This window comes from Pholis gunnellus (genome assembly GCF_910591455.1).
Source record: "Pholis gunnellus genome assembly, chromosome: 12".
NCBI classification, from domain to species: domain Eukaryota; kingdom Metazoa; phylum Chordata; class Actinopteri; order Perciformes; family Pholidae; genus Pholis; species Pholis gunnellus.
The window spans coordinates 14,623,382-14,643,285 of record NC_136539.1 but is presented as its reverse complement, the minus strand read 5'-3'; the positions used below and the strand labels follow the sequence as shown (position 1 = coordinate 14,643,285).

General features: G+C 44.0%; 1 protein-coding gene across 3 annotated transcripts in view; it reads left to right on the top strand.

The window, feature by feature from the left end:
• fmnl2a (formin-like 2a) overlaps window positions 1–19,904 on the top strand; it is a 47,056-nt gene that overhangs the window by 2,255 nt on the left and 24,897 nt on the right. For all 3 annotated transcript variants that reach the window (XM_079169882.1, XM_079169883.1, XM_079169881.1), the window contains exons 2-3: window positions 13,618–13,701; window positions 17,301–17,381. In XM_079169882.1, coding sequence (XP_079026008.1) covers window positions 13,618–13,701; window positions 17,301–17,381 — 165 coding nt within the window. The remainder of the gene's footprint in view (window positions 1–13,617; window positions 13,702–17,300; window positions 17,382–19,904) is intronic.

Here is a 19,904-nt window from a genome sequence, read left to right as displayed (position 1 = left end):
TGATTGCGGGAGCGAGTGGCACTGTGTGACTCTGATGACCTCACTTTGGTTTGAATAGCGGATGATTAAGACGAGACCTCGTCTCGCCTCTCAATTGTCTTTGTATCCCAACCTATCAGTGGCTCCCAGACCTGAGGAATCAATATTTAAAGTGTGCTTGGCTGCTGATCAATGGTCCTTTCACCTACTCGTTAATCATCGGTTCCTTTTATCAATTCTGTCACACTTAACAGACCATTGTTGTTTGACAATTACATACATTTTGGACTTGATGGTAGTTTTCCCTCAACCTAGGCGTGATAGAGTAGCAGCAGGGCCGTTTACCTGCCACTCCTCGTATGTTTGATCAACAGGCAAGTCCTGGATCCCAGTGGGGAGCCGTTTAGATTAAAGGCTCGTGCTGTGTGCTCGTGCACTCGCCTCACTAAACCCTTGATTTTTCTTATCAAGGACGTGCGGGATTTGAATTTGGGTCCATACTGTGTGATGTGAAAAGGTTCCTTTCAAATATTGACTCATGACCTCCATCATTTGAGCAGACCAGGTATGTGTGTAACCACACATACAGAATAAGTAAGAATTGTCATCAGCTGTACAAGTTATTTGATTCTTAGCTGAATAAACAATCTAAAATGTTCCTCATTTAGATTATAAAATGTCCTATCAAAGAATAAATCAACAAAATTCATAAAAAAAACTATTTCCACCAACGTTTAATGGCAGTAAACTAGGGCTGTCCTCGACCAAATAAATTGTTAGTTGAGAAACGCTCATATAATTCTGACGACTGAACGATGAGTTGATTTTATCGACAGATCTGTAAAACTCCACAAAGAATCCCGTGAGATCTTGTGTTTACCAGAGATGCACTCCTACGTTTCTAGGAACTAAGTCATTCTGTATGGGAAAAGAAGCATTTACTTAACCGAAGAGTTCTCAGTCTACTGAGACCAAAACGGCCAATTAGTCGACTGATCCACTAATAGGTGGCAGCCCGACGGTAAACATAAGAAAAATGTGGTCGACAAAACCGTGTCCACTGTAGGTCAAAAGCTCCAGGAAGTTGTGGTGCGAGGAACAAGTGTCTAAGTGAACCAGAGTGGAGATTGTCAGCTGCTGTTGCCAAGGTCGATAATGAACCGTAACGCTCAATGATTGCGTTTTATCGTTTTATTATGTCTAACTTTAGTGAGTTTTCTACGTACACAAATGCATATTGTACTACACTCTGACGTTGGTTACGGGGCAACAGTAAGAAACTGAAGTCCCCACCAGGATATAACTTTTATTACCACGTCCACGTTAGTCTTTTTAAAGAGATGGCGTTTCATTTTAAGACAGGTTTTCCAGTTAATAAAACACAGCCCATCTACTTAGCATACATATGGTATGCATTTCCAAACTAAATACATTGAACATAACCAAATATGATTTAAACTGACTTCAGCTCATTCAAAGCTGTTAACACTGTGTGTGCTATCGTGCCAACATTCTTCAGCAGGCATATCAGTATTTCCAGATATTTGAACTCCGTCTGACTTGAAGTCATAGTGAGTGATCTGGCTGTATGGTTGTAGTACTACTTTCTTTCGTTGGGTTTTACTGCTTCCTGAGTCTGCGTTTTCTACTAAATCAAAAGCTCCCATTGAAGTCTCTGTCTCATGAATCCCTTGAGGCACGGGCTGATCTTCGAAATAGACTCGGGGCCTAATTGTCATGCACGGCCTCTGCCGTGATAAGAGGGGCTAATCCACATGTGACCGTGGCCATGAAGTGAGGTGTAGTTTAAACCCAAATAGTCATTGTTTCAAGCGCTATCGGGGGGAAGGATGGAATTCATTCATTCATTGTTAATGTTCACACGTTTTTCCATAAGCAGTGGCTTCCACAGTTCAATTCCTGCTCTTTGCTTTGTGTGTCTTGTCAATGTGGCTGGTTGGCTCCGTACTCTGGAGCGCATGTTTGCAAGTCTTCACCTCTCTTGTGTGTTGCCATAGTGTTGGTGAGACAAGTCTACAAGAAAGAAGATGGCTCACACGTGACGATGAGCCGGGATCAGGGGCAGCCCCTCTGGATGTTAACTCTGCACAGCGCCGACATCCCAGTGACTCTACCGGTCATATCGTTACCCAGTAGATCAATCTGCCCGCACTTATTGCCGAGTCAATCCCACACCGCCACTCAGCCAACCATTAGAGGGTACAAGCAACGCTTACAAAGTGTCTTGGTCTGTAAGTGCACGCTGGCTGAAAGCACGTGAAATGACTGCAGTCAATCTCCGTGACTCACGTGTACAGTATGAGCTCGTCTATATGCTTCACGGTGAACCACAGGAACATGACTCTGTGCAACAGGAATTCAGCCCAGGCCTCATGCCTGCTCCTCTGCCTCAGCTGGCCACGGAGCTGACATCGAGGGAAATTGTACCCGCATCTCCAGGACACCGTCCGCGTCAATCTCAGCGCCGTCGGTGTTTGCTGAATATCATTGCTGCTGTCAGGGAGGCAGAGAGGGTTTACGGCCATTATTTGCTCAAATGCCATATGGGGACTCCGGGGCTTAGCTGCTGTTCTAGCTGCTCTTCTTAATAGTCTGTCCAGATTATGTCTAAGCTACTTTGTTGAAAGGCTGCTGAAGCACCTTGAACTGCTGTTCTTTGTGCTTCTGAAATGTACTCCCCGGATCAATCACACGAGTAGCCGTCACGTTCATCTGAGGTGTAGTTTGTCACACTGACCGTGTGTCAAATGTGTGTGTGTGATGTTCAGCTTGACATCAATTACTGCTGCTTTTGAATACTTGCTTTTTCATTGTTTCCAATATTATATTGTTATGGACACATCAATTTTGTTGACGTTTGTTCATACCTTGTCTAAAATCGCCGTTTTGTTATTCAATATCTACATATACTCTTATTCCCTAAAGTGAAGTTTGACAGACTTGAGAAGAAAAATGTGTAATCAACTCAGATAGTGGCATTATGTACACACATTGAGTTTATTCTGAGTGACAGCCTGTCTCTTATCTTGTGATTTGTCTCAGTTTTGCTTACTGTACTTTTTAGCCTTTTGTGCGAGCACAGTGGTCCATCCATCTCCTACGCTGCTACACGGGGCCCAGGAAGCGACTAAGCTAACCCTATAGTTTTTCCATGTCGACTCTTCTTCATTAAAAAGCAAAACAATGGGTATTGTCTGAGGAGCAGAGGGTGAACACTGGCTGAATCCCGTGCTGCAGGCCCGGGAAACAGAGCTGCTCTTTATTCTGTGGAGAGCCCAAGACGGAGCCTGGCACTGGACCCAGACCCGGCAGGCTGCGAGAGGCCACCACACATACCCAAATATATGTGTGTGTGTGTGTGTGTGTGTGTGTGCACGTGCGCGTACATGCGTGCGTGCTTGTGCTGTAGTCGAAGCCCCGGGGATGCTCACCCACCAATTAGCCGTAACAGAGCTGAGCATGAAATGCTTGGGGGAAGCGATGAAATGTACTTCTGCAGCCAGTGTGCTGCTGCCGGGCTCCGCAGTCTCTCAGAAGACATGCGAGGTGCTGCGGCGTTGAGCGATAATGTGCTGCTCAAAACCCAGAAAGCGTAGCCTGGAGGCATCCGGTCTCGCCGGCAGAGGGTCAGATGGTTACGTGGGAACAGGTCTCTCTTGGCTGTGTGCGGGCACCGCTGAGTTGAAACCACCGGGGCTTTAATCACCATTGTTGTTCCCGGTTCAGTTTGGACATGCACACTTTTGGGGGGCGGTTTGGTTTTCTGCACTGCAGCGTGGGTGGCAGCGGGTACTGACCAAGCCATGCGATAAGATGACGTTTAAATCAGAACGAGCATACCTGATTACGACAGTCCCTGACCCTTCTTTGGGTGCTGGAGTAGTAATAAGAGTCTCTGGAGGCTTAGCGGCCCTCCGTCTCAGCTACCGAATAACAAGAGCAGTTGAGCTTTTTTTCTTCTTCTTAACTTTACTGAATGCCAGCTATGAAAAGAGACTGTTCTGAAAGAAAGATAAACTTTTTGTCGTCACTGCTTAGTCAGGCTTTAGTGGATGTCGCGTCGTACTCTGCCATGAATATCTCTGCTGTAGGTCTTCCTGCGTAAGGAGCAGGTGTACGATGATGCAGCTCGGAACAGGCCGGCTCTGTCCTTTTCACGTCGGTCACAGCCAGTTTCCAGTGTTGTCCGGCAGGACCGGGCCAACGGCCACACAAAAGAACAGGAGGGTCACCACTCTGTGGAGGAGTGCATTATGGGCAGGATCTGTCCCGGCTCCAAGATGGCAGCTGTGCTAATAAAATGAGATTGCATCGGCCAAAGTGCTGCACAAGAGTGGGTGTTGTGTTGTGAGCTGTTAAGAATCAGATGTTGGTGTTCATTGTGTTGAGCTTTTTTTTTTTTTTTTAATTAGAAGCCAATTCCAGAAAACCCTTTTGAATGTCATTGTGACAAATGAGTGGTGTGTTGTGGCTTCAGGGTCAGCTTTATCTTGTGGCATTGATATTATTATTTTTGTCTTTTAGGGGCCTTGAGCCATGTTGAGTATGTTTACAGTCTGCCAATAGGCCTCCTCTGATCTGCAGGAACCTCACATTGTTTTCTGTTGACTTACTTACTGCTGTTTTGTTGTATCTGCAGAATGTGGGTTAGGGTTGGTATAATCACACTAATAGTCTGTTTTTCCAATGACATTTTACAACCTTGTACATTATCTGTGTTATGTCTGCACACGTACTTACAATGTTGAATTTTACCACACAGTATATCCTCAGATTGAACGTGTGGTCTAATATTTTTGTTGTTGAAAAGACACAGAAGTTCCCTTTAAAGTAGCCTAGTTTCTCTTTGGGCTTTTCTTCCTGCACCTTTTTTTTTTTTTTCGTGGCACATATGCTGCTTTTGACACTGCCGGAGTCAAAAAGGCAGGTTTTGTCGGGTAACAACTTGCCAGAATTAACATCTGCAGAACAGAATGAGAGGTGCTGTTGCATTTGAATACATGATCACTGAAGTACATTCACATGCAACAGGACCTCGCCAGAGTGTGATATAGGCCTCATCGCAGCTCCGGACAATGCAGCAGTCTGTTGTTTCAGGCTTCAATGGCCGCTCACCCCGGACCCCCCACATCAAACCAAAGCAGAGTGGACCGGCCGGAGTGTCATGGGTTAGGATTTAGATTAAGTTATTATGTATTTCCAGTAAAACTCAAAAAGCCAAAGCAGGGACTTGATCAAATGTCTTCCTGAAAAGAAAGAGCATTCATTCAGAGGGTCTGAAGATTCACAGCACCCTGTTGCTTTTGTAGGCTTTATTTTATTTTTCCTACAGTGGGGGCTTCAGACACTTTACTCTATGTGGTTTAAAAACACATTTATATAATTATCACACAAAATACAGCAGATCACAGAACTGAGTATTACAGGATCACCAAAGTCGTACGTCGCATTCAATGAAAAGCCTGTAATAACTTGGCTCATGAGTCACAATGCAGGACAAATTAATAGACGTATCTATTTCTTACAGACTCGTGAGGAGGTTCAGTCCGACATTTAGCTTTGACAAATATGACCGTGAAGACACAAATTGGAATTGGGCCAATCCTAATTTCTAAATTTCTAAATGGGCACTTTGTCCTCACTGTGTCTGCTTGATGAACGTCTGCCTGGCCCGAAGGACGGGAGTTGTTTTCTTGATTTGTTTGTTGACAAAAAGGTAGCGATGTGATCAGCGACCACGTCTTTTTCAGCCGTTCTTTTATTTCATCACGATACAAAAGCACATTTCTGTGTTGGCCACCTGCAATTCAGCTTGCATTAATTGCGTCATTAGAAGAAGTGCATGTTCTGTTTGTGTTGGAAAGGTTATCCATCCATCCATGTATTGAGTCCGTTTATAGTTATTTGTGGTAGTAGATGTTTTCTGCACTTACTCTACTATTCTATTGTTGTAAGATATTTACTTTATGGGTTGTATTGAGGGGACAGTCGCTTGATCGTGGCCTCAATGCAGGAGGAGGTGGACCACAGCAACCATTCTAGTGTGATGAGTCTAGAATAAATCTCATTATAGTGGTTATGTAATGTTGTGCTACATCAAAACGCTCCCATAACAGAGGAGAAGATGCCCCCCCCCCCCCCCCCCCCACACACACACACGAACAAAAAAAGGATCACTTTATTACATATCCAAAATGTGCATTGTGAAGGTTTTGATCGTAGGACGATCATCAACACGACTTATAGATGCATATATGTATGTATATAGATACATATATATGTGATACATCACAACTTTAGTTGACTGTGTGGTCGTCATGGGATGTTATAGTTAATAGAAGATGGTTTAAAAGCCTTAAAGGATTATACTGAGCAGCATCATTAAATTAGTCAGCCTCCTATTTGTGAGCTCATAAATGTCCTGTTCGTCCCACTGCCACCTACTAAAAGGTTTACGGTTATGCAAATAACAAAACTTTATCTGAAGGTGTTTTCTTCAAACCTCTATTTACCAAATTTCAAGTAAACCAATGATTTCATTCAATAGCCCGCTACATTTATGCTCCATTGTTTATCTTACAGATAAACAACTTTTCTGATTCCTATTCTTTTTTTTTTTTTTTCACTTGCGCTAGAACATGGACTCCACCTCAGTCCAGACACTTTTGCAACCTCGCAACATCTGGCCTGGCTGGAACTCATCTGTGTTCATGTATCACTTGTTTTGTTTGGACAACTTCCTGCTGCTCCAAACCATCTCCATAAGGTTTTCCTTATTTGGATGATGTCCAGCACGAAAAGCCATCCTGTATCGAGCCAAAGTGTTTTTACCCACAATGTAAACATTGCACCAGCCTTTTTGCAATGTTTTGTGTGTTTGCAGCCAAGTAGTGTTTTTTTTTTATTTTTTTTTTATGTCTTCTTACAGTGACGCTTGGCTTTACACCAACATTTTAATATTTTTGCACAGAGGAAGTTGCATTTGATTCCTCCCACTTGCAGCTGCTTGTATTCTGTGTGCATCTCCATTGATTTCACCGTGTAATGAATCATAAGCAGTATGATGGTGCATGTCGAGGCTCACTGAATGATGACAGTTGGGACGGTGTGTTGAGAAAATAACCCCAATGAGGGGATATCCTTCACCAAGAGTAGCTGTTGATGAGCTCCTGTTAGTGGATGGGGTTTTGGCAGAAGTACAGAGCGATCATACTGTCCTCACACTGAGGTAAATGAAAGGAATTTCATTGGAATGTGCTCGTAAGGGGGGAGATGAGAGGCCAGGCTCAAACATTTGAACTCACCATTTAGTCGAGAGGCATTCCGGAGAACAGCTTCACAAACAAACACTACTGTCCCTGGGGGGGGGGGGGGGGGGGGGGGGGGGGCACTGCTGAGCGTGAGCAGGGGGTCCTGTGGATTACAAAACTAATCTGAGAACAGACGGGGGACACCTGTGCCCTCAAAGAACACCAAGGATTACGGATCCACGCTGTGCTAATGAGGGGAGGACAGCTCGGTTTGGATAGCGCAGGCCCCGGGGCCGGCCTACTCCTTTCTCACTTATCGCTCACTTCCTCCACTACGAAAATGATTTAGGTTTTTATATGTGTGAGCTGCAGGGCTCCTTCACTTCACTGCAGGGTGAACGGGAGGAGAAACGGCGTCGTATTGGTACACCTGTGGAGGTGTTTCACAACTCCTAGAGTTAGCCTGCAGAGCTAACGTCATTATGAATGTGCAAATGCCTTGAAAACGTACAACACCCCCGGGGACTGATGAAGCAAGCATTGGGAGAGAACAGTGCAGCATCCAGTCATTTCCGGAGTATTGAGCAATTTGAAAATGTTTGTTATGACTAGTCATCAATAACTGATGCAGTCAGATGTTTTCTTGTTGCGGTCTATAGTTCTAATGCTCCTTTAAAAAGGCAGCGGGAGGTATCTATGAACAGCAATACATTAGAGGCTGGAACGTTGTTTAGAATGATGCAAACTGGGTGTTGACAACGGGAAGAAATGGAATCCCCTGAGGTCATTAGTTGGATTTTCATCTGTCAATATTGCCTATAAGAGAGGAGAAAACCTACTACTGGGTCTGATGACTCAGTCCTCTGGTTGTGGTGCATTAGCAGAGGAAAAAGGTAGAGCTGGAAGAAAGAGGAGAGCGTGGGTGTGCCTCAAAGTCCCCAAGGACGGATCAATCCCTGCTCAGAGAGATATCTGAGAGGCGCTGCACGGAACACTTTTGTCCGTTTCTGTCTCTTGTTACTGTGTATAATACGTATATTGGAGAAAGTTAACACCGTGAAGCATGGGTCTGTTTTCAATCACCTAAACTTTTCTTTAAAGCAGTTTTCTTGCGCTGATAGGGTTTGTTTTTAGATTGTGTTGGAACAAGAAGGCTATCTAATGGGGCATGTACCGGGAGCTAATTAACTCACTCACTCACCTTCACCTCTGATTTTTGACTTTGCTTTATGTCGTCAACACATCGCATTTTTTTGCACCTCCTCCCCCCCAAAAAAACTTCTGTTGGTGGCACTCAAATCAAAGCTGATTTTATGTTCAAGAGCACTTATAGACAGTTTTCCTCAAGGGTCAAGTGATGATGTGGACGTTAAGTAAGCGTCCACTTTGTTCAGTGTACTGTCTGCAAGGAGATGAGAGGCACGACAGCGTAAAAGTGAACTTGTGTTCAGCGACCCTGAAAATGACCATTTGTGTATCGATTACTCACGGCATGTTGAATTCTTCAACATTGATTCTTGCATGCCTCCACGGTGAAGGGCGATTGGTTTAACAGCAAAACTACTCTAAATCAAAAATATTTTTAGGACGTTTTGCAGATTCTTCATTCTCCATGGAGGCGTGCACGAAAAATTGAGACTTTAAGACTTGGGTCTAACTTTTTTTGCTTGTGCATTTAGTGTGTACAGGTTGTTAGACGGCTTGTTCGGAGCTGGTCTGGCAACAGTTTAGGAGGAACATACACGTATAAGTGTGACTGTATTTTATTTTCCAGGTTGTAGAAGCTCAGATCGGGTCTGTTTACACACCCATGCTTGTAGAATATATTCGGTGCTATTCAAGTGGATAGCTTCTCTTTTTTGTGAACACAGTCTACATCTTTTCACAGCAAGAGCACCCAAAGCAGGCCCTTCATGTGGGCTGTGTGTTTGCTTTTATAGCCAGCTGTGCTGTGAAGGCCGTGCCTCCGCAGACCTCCTCGGAGGTAGTGGCTGGTTGGTAGGCTTTGAGCCGGCTGTCTATTTTTACTCTTTTTATGACTCAAACTGCTGAATGAGAGGATACATGCACACTAATAAGTTCTGTCCATATTTCTCAGCCTCGTGGCCCGATGTGAAGTTAACCATTGACATTTGTTGATATCAGTAGCAGCTGTTAAAGTTAAGCTACTGATTGTAGTATTTACACATTTTGGACTGGTCCAGTGTGGCATACTTTTAGCTGCACCATGACGTGATCACAGGCGTGGACTCTAACCGCTCTCACCTGGGAGCAGAGAGCCGAACCGTAACAGTCTGTGGCTTGTTCCAACGCAACAACAGGGTGAAGAGTTTTGGCTTTCACTTTCCCCAAACAGATTGGCAGTGTGTGTGTGTCGAAGCATTTACTCATGTTCAGGTTTGTTTGGCTGAACATACAAGTGTTTACATGTAGAGTGGTGCTTTTTGGGTAATTGGTTGTGACCGATTTTACAACATGCACAGTGACTAATGGTGTAGTGCATCAAATGCTGAGTGTCTTTTTTTTACGAGCATCCTTTTGCCAAAGCTCAGAGATGGCTGAAACGCACACACACACACACACACACATGCACACACACACACGCCTCCTACAAAGTCTGCAGCAATAACTTATATGGCTTTTATTCCAGTTTATTATCCATGCCTTTTAAGATATGCAGCACTTTCTTTGGCCCGGGTGTCTTTGTAATTAACTCGTGTGGCTTTCCATTACTCGGCAAGATTTTTGCACACTAAAACTAAAAAGGCTAGAAATACTGAGTTAAACTGGTGAGAAAATATTTCTGATATAATGCTGCAACCATAATTATCTGCCGATAATCCACTAATCGGATACAATTTCTTCCTTTTTAATACACAAAGTTACGAATTAATAAGAAATTAAATGCACTTTGCTTAAGATGGCTATCTATAAATAATAATTTGACTTTATTTTGACATGTCCTAGTGTTTTCTGTTTGCCAAGCATCGGGGGAGTCCACCATGTGTGAGCCCCAAAACTGTAGCCTGGAGTGGTTTAGTCCAATATTGGATACATGTTTGAGCTCAAACTCCCAGTTGTTTCCTTTTCCAATTGTTTTCCAAAGAAATTCACTCACTAGCAGTTACAGATGTGGGACAGCTGCTCTGGAGATAAAATGTCCGATTGGCAGAGAGGCTGGAGATGTGCACGTGTTGAAACCCCACATTTCACAGGAAGAGGGTTGCTCATCCAGCCCAGTAATAAAGTCCATGACCCCCCCCCCCACACCTTAGAGTTAAGTTTGTCACTAGTTTTATATCTGACTGTAACTATTTATTCTGCTATCAGATTTAGTGTTTATGGCTTGTTTCAGAACAATGCTGATACTGCATGTTGGATCAGTGCGTCCCCGGCTACTGTGGGCAAACCATGTGATCATTTTGGATTTTCCACAATTCGCTGGTGCCTGTTGAATGGGTCAAAATCCTCCTAATGCGTGACATTTTTGGTGCGTGTGGATTTGTCAGGGTGGTCGGCCATCAGGTGTTGGTGAAAAGCTGCCACACCCTCCTCAACATCACCCCATTAACGCCACAGATGAGCACACACACACGCACACACACACGCGAGCAGAACTACTGTGGTTGTAGACGTAGGGTAACTTGACCCACGGCGAGCTGAGTGCCTGTCACAGCTCATTAGCGTTGGGATGAAATGAAGGCTGGTAGAAGTGGTTCTTTGCTTTAGTTGGAGCCTCACCAAGCAGGAAGCCCGCAGCTCAGTCCACCCACAGCGACTCAGCAAACCACCAGTCTGCAAGAAGCACAGCACCTACATCATTACCTCAAACCATTTGTCTCCAGGCCAGCAGTTCTCCAATATCCTAACACAACAACACAGAAGTCTAGAAATAACTTAATGATTTACCCTCCTTTAATTTGAGTCTGTTTTTACTTTTCTGTGTAATGTAGCGAGACTGTTGGTGGCTTTCTGTCATTAAATGTCACGTTGTACTCGGGTATCAGATTGTGTTTTAATGTGTTTAGGGAAGGAAAGTGGGTACTAACTCTAGTCCTCTGGTTAGCATCCAGACTGAGTCAACAGAGCTTCTCCGACTGCCAGTTCCCTGCAGTCAGCACAGCAGCAATCAGCCGGCTGGCGGCGTCTGCTGAATACTAATGTGATTCCCTGCTCGCTCTCGTAGAAGAGACTGGACGGGCTACACCCTTCTATTTGTACCAAATAAAACCAAACTGCTGTGCTTTTAAATTGATTTTGATGCATCTAAAGACATCAATAAACATTTAAAGCAAACTGTACTCTTATATTTGGATTTCAATTAATTTAGGAGATTTATTGGCAAACCTGTGGAGGGAATCAATTGAGCTTCATCAGTGTCTATTTAGAAGAGCAAACAGGAAGGGGCAGAACATGATATCATGAACATAATGACGTTATCAGTTCGCTTAAAAGTCTACAAACGTGGTTAACTTGTAATCCTGAGGCGTCACTTGTTATCAGTTAACTCATTTGTATTAATCTAGTTTTGTTTGTCTTAACATTAGTCTTCCTTTTAGGAGATGTGTATTAGCCCTATCCCTGTTAGTACACACTAAGCAGCTCTCTCTGCAGTGATTTGCTTTTACAAATGCGCTCTCTTCAAATGATGAATGATTGCATAGATAAATAGCAAAGCCATGTGGTAATATTAAAAAATGAAACACTTTGAAAACTCCAAAGCAAGTTGTGGATCAGACCAATCGGTCAGTGTCAGATTCTGTCCCGGTATTACTTGATCATGGAAATAGGCTGGATCCCAGGATGTTCCTCATCCATCTTCCTCTCGCTCCCCCTGCGAGCTTGGCTGGAAAATCCAGCGGAGGAAAAAGTGGAGTCTGAGCACTGAATGCACACTGATAAATGATCCAGCCCATCGAATGTGGAGAGGAAAGGAACCTCAAGCTGAGCGGTGCATGATGGGCCGCAGTTCCCCTTTTTTCTACACTTAAGCAGTGGAAATATTCACTCTAAAACAACGTCTTTTAGAACTGAAATCTGCAGATGAAGGACTCAGATAAAATGCTTAGTGTTTGTAGCCTTGACTTGACAGCTTTTTCACGTTTTGAATGTATATTTTCTTGTCTGTTTGAAGTGTTTGTTGGCCCACCAATCTCCAGCTGCGACACACGTTTTATTTCCATTTTTTTTTTGCTGACATATTTGTTTGTCCTGTGCTCTCCATGCTGTAGGTGGTACAATTTAAGTGCCGGTTAATTGCTTCAAGCTTCTTTTAATTCACATGAGGGCGGGGTGAATCATGCAGGATAAAGAAAGGAGTTTTTTTGGATGATCGGGGCTTATTGTCAGACACATGGGTCAGATTAGATTTGTCCTGAACAACACACTTCTCAGGAAATCACTCTTACATCATGAAAGAGGAATATAATATATTATAATCAGGAAAAGGAAACAAGTAGAAAGTACAGCGCCGACAAACTTTTGGACATTCTTTCCTTCAAACCCATTCGTTCTTGGGATTTCTGCTCATCTGACGGGTGTTGAGTGACTGCCGGATACATGCGATGCAGTTTAGTGTGCCGGGGTCGAACTCGGTCGCCTGGTTGTCAAATTCAAAGCCTCGACTCAGGCAACGGAGCTTCGATGTTTCTCCTCTCTGCGTCTGTGTCACAACCTAACTCTCATTAAGGAGACACCTCCTTCTCCCAGCTGTGTTGTAAGATTTCCTCTGCAGATATTTTGGGATTGTCTCATTAGTGGCTTTTGTGTCAACCATATGTGGTAACTGGGTTGTATGAAAGGGAAAATAGTTCTGTAAGATGTTTCAACCTGGAGGAATTTGAATCCTCCACGGTCGGGGAAATAACCACAGTAAGCAAACAAATAAAATGAAAGAGAGAGATCGAAGTAAGAAGTTGTTTCTTGACAATCCACGGATGAGGAACTGTAACTTGAAAACTAACGGCCAGATTGGCACGAGATTTGCTTTGTACGTTCTTGCTCCAGAGAGGAAGAAACTGTTCATTTCGATGACCACGTAACCTTTCCCTCACTTTGGCTAATATAACTCTTTTTCTGATCTACACATATCAGTATTCAGTATATACATCCTCAATTTGATGTCTTGAATGCTGTAGATTCTCTGATATTGTGAGTGTTTTAATGAAAACTGTGAAAGATCTGCTCTCCCTACACCAGATACATCTCACTAACAATGACAGACAATCCTCCTGCATACGTTTCCCTCCTGTGTATGAGCTTCATTGTTTTTAGTTAATCTGGGATGTCAGTTTTTACCGGACTCACGTGACTGAAGCCGTTTCATTATCCACGTCCAATTAACTGTGACCTTTTTCCTCCCTTTCAGAACTCGATGAATCTTCCTCCAGACAAAGCGCGACTGTTGCGGCAGTACGACAACGAGAAGAAGTGGGAACTCATCTGCGATCAGGTGGGCATCGATCTCTCGTCTGTATGATAGGGTGCCATGCAGTGCAGTGCAAGTCAATGCACCATGGCTGCATAATTACCAGAACAAATGTGGAAGTAATGAAGTTTAGGTTCACAGTTGTATGGCTTTAAAGAGCCTTTGATGCAGTTTAACAAAGCGATCCTTGTATCTACTATCTCACCTGTCTGCTGAATATGTAATCCACTGTGTGTCGTGACCACAGCACCTCTGCTCCATTGCCCTGCCTTTATCCTTTACACACTGCCCAGGCTTCCCCGGTCAATAGAGTAAAGCGACGCAGCGGGGCGCAAATATCCGTTAAAAGCACTCAGTCGGTTATTGCCGTCGGCTCTGCGTGTAGGAAGTAACAGACGGTGCACGTTGTGCAGTGAGCTGTGGTCTGAGGGCTCCACTCAGCCTGCAACCTCCACGCCAGAGAGTTTTTCTGCCTCTCTGAGCAGAGAAGAAAAAAACCGAGGCGAGATCAAGACCACCACCCACTCAAATTGTATTGATAGCCACTGACCCTGAAGGGAACGGTGCAGGCTGATGACCAGCAGTCAGAGATCCTCTTTCAGTTTGAAGTGGACTCTTAAGTTCCTCTGTCAGACCTGAAGGGAAAATAATTGGTTTCCCTTTCATTGTCAGTGAAGCGGTTTCCAAAAACATTTCCCTGTGATTTTGGTGACAGGCAGCTTGGTTTCTTGATCCTCTCACACGTGGAAGTGTGTCCATGTTTTAAAATGACCTGTATCTACTGTAGCTGTGACGTTTCTTAACTACACAGCATGATACATAATTAGCTGGTCGATTGTTGACATTTTGGTGTAAGAACATCCATGTTTTTTAACGTAAAAAAACCCCCAAGAATATTGCCAAACTATTCCTCCAATGTCTTTATTCCTCCCTTGTTTTCCCAACACGCCTAACTAAACTCATGACAGCACACACAGCTCTGGGAGTAAAGCGCCGTTTGTGTCATAGCTGCAGTCAATCTTTTTATGTAACCATGGCAACAGTGATGGAGGGAGGCAGAGATGACGGGTACATCCCCTTTTGTAAAGCAAGCCCTGCAAACTCAGCCAGAGGTTGAAATATCTTTTTCTGGCAATTATGGGGATTTCTTTGAAATATGGAGGATGCTGTTGATGTGAGCAAAAGGTTAAAACTTCAAAATGTCAAAATCTGAGACTTCAGGCCTTTTTCAACCGACAGAGCGTTTTTATAAGTTCATAGTTCTTCATGCATACTTGAAAGCATCCTAAACATGTGTATATACTATATACACAGTGAATGGCAAACAACTGCTTGTTAGCCGATTTCCTCCTATTGAGTCTGTGCTCGGGTGCAGAAGTGTACCTCACCTCTCAAATATAATCCCATCCAGCTCCCCGAGACAAACTCTTTTACGGCCATACAGCATGTTAGAACCTGTTGATATGTGCTTCTAAAATACAGACGTGCGTTCTCTATCATTTAGTCTCACGCTTCATGTATTTACTGCCCTCCATTCCTCACATATCTTTGCAGGCAACAGGATATGTACAGCACTTGTCAACTCATTTATTTTGCAGACTCACAGATGATTCTTTAGCAGAGAAACGTTCACAAATAGGGTCGAGCCGTCTGTTTCCTGACGCCATGTTGTCTTTCCTGTTTTTCTGAGACAGACACTCTGGCAGCGATAAATATGATGTTTCTGAAAATGCAGTGTAGTTTAGAGATTTGATCTGATCTCAGTATCTGTATACAGAGGGCGACTTTCAGAGAGGAGTTTCTCTTTTTCAGCTGTATTTTTGTGGTGCTCTTGTGTTGGATATCTGTTACTTGGCCTCCCTTACATATCGTATACAGAGGGAACACCTTCCAAATAAACATACCTTTTGTCAACTGAAAAACTCCTTCACCCCTCTCCAGCAACATGTCCATGGCCATTAGCTTAAAATGACCAAATGCCTTCTATGAAATATCTCTAACTCGTGTAGAATGTAGAAAAAGACATGGTGGGTTGAAGGGAAATTGTTGCAGTAAAAGAGTGCAAGTGTAATAGCACTTTCTGGTGTGTTATCAGGTTTGTCAGGAGGAAAAATATATTGTTTTTAGCAAATTGCACACACATTGTCACCGACCCCTGCAGAGATTCAAGGCTCAGTTATGGCACTTTTGCCTCATGCGATCCATCCGAAGATAGACGGTGCAATGAAAAGAGACAAAGGACGAGAGCAGAACATCCCAGATTATTAAAAGAAATCCAGCCAACACCAGGTTGTCAAGGTGGCACAGAGCACTTTCTGATCTCAGGGGAGATCGTCTTTGTTTCAGGTTAGGAGGCTCACCTCCACTTTAAAACACTGCGTGGAGCTTTGGTGTTGTTTAAACCACAAAATGTAGAAAATATGATTGCTTTAGAAAACCACAAAGTGAACAGCTTTCCTGCAGCGGAATAATGAATGTGTGACTTCCTGCTGTACTTTCCTTTAGATGTGCATCTGAGATCCTTGCATACTCTGGTATGCATTGAAAATCAAAAATGGATGATATGTAGCAGTATGTTGTCTAAGTCAGGAAGTCTCTTCAGTGTCGTTGCCCACATTATATAAAGAATACATTTCCTCAATGGCATGCTCTCCAGTCTCTCACTCTCTGGTGCAGTGTGGTAAATAACTTAACAGAACCATTCATGCGGTGTGGCGCTTAGTCCGATCCCAATACTGTTTCCCACTCAACTCACCGATCCAAATCCAGCGCTAATCTCTTGTATTTATATTTACAGCACAAGCGAGAGGGGATTTGACCTAAAACCTGTTCCTGGCTGTGAACACATGACATGTACGCACAGAGCCATATGCGTTAAGGCGCAATCCCCAAGCAGGTCATGCTTTACAGCACGTTAAAACTCATCACGATCACCCGCCGCAAGATCGTTCGTGATCTCATGTCGTCACGTCGGAGGAGTTCGTCTACCTGTCTGTCAGCTAAACAGAACTATTGATGTTAAGCTTTGAATATTTTTGCTAATTGAAGAATGGAAATATGATGACAGTTCACGTTGTGCCGAACTCCTCCTCTAACAAACATTACATTTGCAGTCGCAGGACAGTAGAACCGTCCACACAGGAGCTATTCTAAAATCGAACACAATTATCATTGAATGGTTTCCTGAGAGGCAAAGTAATGCTGATCTCCAGCCAGATCATCGTCATACAAAGGTGTGTCATGTCCTCTCTAGAAGACAGGGATCATTGTTGTTATATCCTTTCCGCCTCCTAAAGTAGAACATAATCTAAGGCTGAAGGATGACTCATGATGACTGTCGTTTACTCAAAGCCGGTTCAGTTTCAATCTGATGACTTTACAACAGTTTATACTGGTGATATGTATGACTTGTAATGGTGGGATTTCTGTTATTACCTTATGTGTGGCCACATTGAATGAACAAAACATGAATAAAGCTGCATAACTGCCTGAAATGAAAGCTAAATTCATGATTTTACAGTAAGCGTAAACTTCTGTCCTTGTTACTGCAAAGGTTTGCAAATGTTTAACTCTCTGTCATTGTCGTCTTTCTCTCGTCTTGTTTTCCTCTTTTCTTTTCACAGGAGCGATTCCAAGTGAAAAACCCGCCTCACGCGTACCTCCAAAAGCTGAGGAGTTATCTAGACCCCGCAGTCACAAGAAAGGTGAGTGCCCTCGCTAACACGCCATCCTGTTCCACTGCCGCAGCTTTTCCTTCCCCTCGGAAACTCTACTATCACTTGTCCAGGATATCCTTACAGCTGAGAAAAGATTGCACACATGGGCTTCTGGGGCAGACAGCTTGGGAACTCGACAGTCAACGGGGTGACTTAGTGAGAATAAAGACAGTTGTTTATCTGGAACGCCCAGCTTTGAGAAACCTCTGCCCAGTTGATGTGTCATTAAATGGGAAACTGAAATCCTTACCGATCCCTTGTGGGGCTGTTCTGTGGCTGACATGTCTGTGGCTACATGCTCTGAACTCACTGTGAGGAAGAGCGATGTGATAAACACACAATGAGAGTTACTTGAAGACAGAGGAGAGAATGATCGTGTTGATAGAGAGGCCGGCAGAGAGAGGGTTCTAGTTTGCTCATTTCTGCATTGACATTGACATTGCCTTGCAGCCAGGAGATATCCGAAGCATCTTAGCTACATGATAAATATGTTCTTATGTCATCGGTTTCCCTGGCTGCTTGGAAGGGCGCAGCAGAGAGTAAGAGGAGGGGCTCCATGAAGCATCAGCCAGCCTTCAGGCTCTGCCAAAGTGAAGTCTTTTTGGCCCGAGAGAGCTGTGGGGGGGCAGTGCTGGGAGACCGATCTCTGTGATCAACAAATCAACCAATAGAATGTGCCAGAATGACAACAAATCGCTGAATAATTCCGTTGGCACTGACTGGAGTTAAGATTTTACATCACAATATGCCGGCTAGAGCAGCGTGAACAGAGTGACACACAGACTACTGCTTATCTCAGCACACATGCAAACACAGAGTTGTTGACTTGCAAAAATGTGTCGGCCAGCATATCCTGTGTGTGATGTGGTTCACAGCTGCTTTAATGATGCGCTGGACAGTGATTCCAACATGATGTCACCTCAGTTGGGTTGTTTTGCCAGGGGTATGTGGAAAGATTTACTTTACTACAATAGTAAAAAAAATTGCATTTCCCCTGATCGTTATGAAGTAATTCTTCTTTTTCTCTTCTAATTAAGAAAAGGGATCCACATATTGAGTCAGCTATAACACCTGAACACCATGTGTTGCTATAAGAGTTTGAGTACGAATGCAAACTTGACCAAACCAGCCCAAACATGGACAGCTCAACTGTGTGAACATATCATTTATAGTGCCACATAACATACGGTTTGCAAATTTGGAACATGACTAGTAGTGACGACGAAGGGCTACTTGAGTTGATCTGACAGGCTTGTGGGTGGAATATCACCTGAGAGATTATACACACAGAGCTGATAAAAGCAGGAAGTAAGAGCAGCCTGACGCAGGTTGAGACAAAACCCTGTAAAGTGTAAAGCGCGGCGAAAACAGTTTGTGCTGGGGCAGCGATAGTCCCAAGGTTATGACGCAGGCGTGTTGACAGCTGATTTGAATATCTAGGGTGGCTGTGAATATAAGTATTGCTCTTCCCTGCTTCTACACCTACTGCTGAAGTCCTGTTGAGCAAGGCACGTCCAACTGCCCCATGGGAGACGGTCGGTGGCCGTCGGTATGTGGAACGGGACTCTTTTGCAGAGTTCCTGTCTCTGTAAGAGATTTAGGGTGGGTGCACTGGATATATGAAGTAGATGGTGACCACGTTTAAAGCTCTAGACAGCATTTACCAATGTTTGTTTGTCTCTAAGAGCTGATCTTAATCACATTTCTTTATTTAACTCATCTGTGGCTGCATGACTAACTGGTTGTTGGGTCTATCTTAAACCACTCTAGATGGGGCAACTTTTGAGAGACATGCCCAAACCTCTTTTTGTTTATCCTTCGTCTCGTTTTCAGAAATACTTGGTATTTTGAAAAAAATCATCCTGGCGGGAATTGCTGCCTCGGCCTATTCCTGGCATTGATCAACGATTCGAAGCAGACAAGGAAACAGGAATTTCATGAGAGAGTAAAGTGAGAGGGGCAAAGGAGAGGGAGGGAAGGAGGAAGACTGATAAATGATGGCGAGGGGTTGGAGGGGGAGAAAGAGATGGACAGAGAACGAGAGAGAGACAAAAAAGAAGCACGAGAGAGAGCACGGAGGAAAAGAGAGTTATGGGCTTCTTTCTACATTCCTGCTCCATCCCCCTTTTCTTCAAGCTCAAAACAATTGCCACTTTGTGCCGCTGTGAGAGAGCTGGAGGTCATTGCCTCTGCTTTCCATAGGCAGGCTCCGGTGCATTCCTCTGGGCAGCTCCCAGCCAATAGGCAGCCAAGGAGGAAGAGCTGCAGTCCAACTAGTCCCTGAGAATCTATCAGCCATTGATTTGTTTCCAGGATGACCCCTCCCTGAGCTCACACTCCCCAAAAACCTCTTCTTTTTTTTTAGTCCCTCCTGTCCACACTGTCTCTCTTTTCTCACTTTCCCCTTTCCCTGTCTCCTCCTCTTCTTCTTCTTTCCCTTCATGCCGTCCTCACCCTCTTCCCCCACTGTCGGCTCCTCTCTTCCGTCCTGCTCTCTCTGTGTTGCAGCTG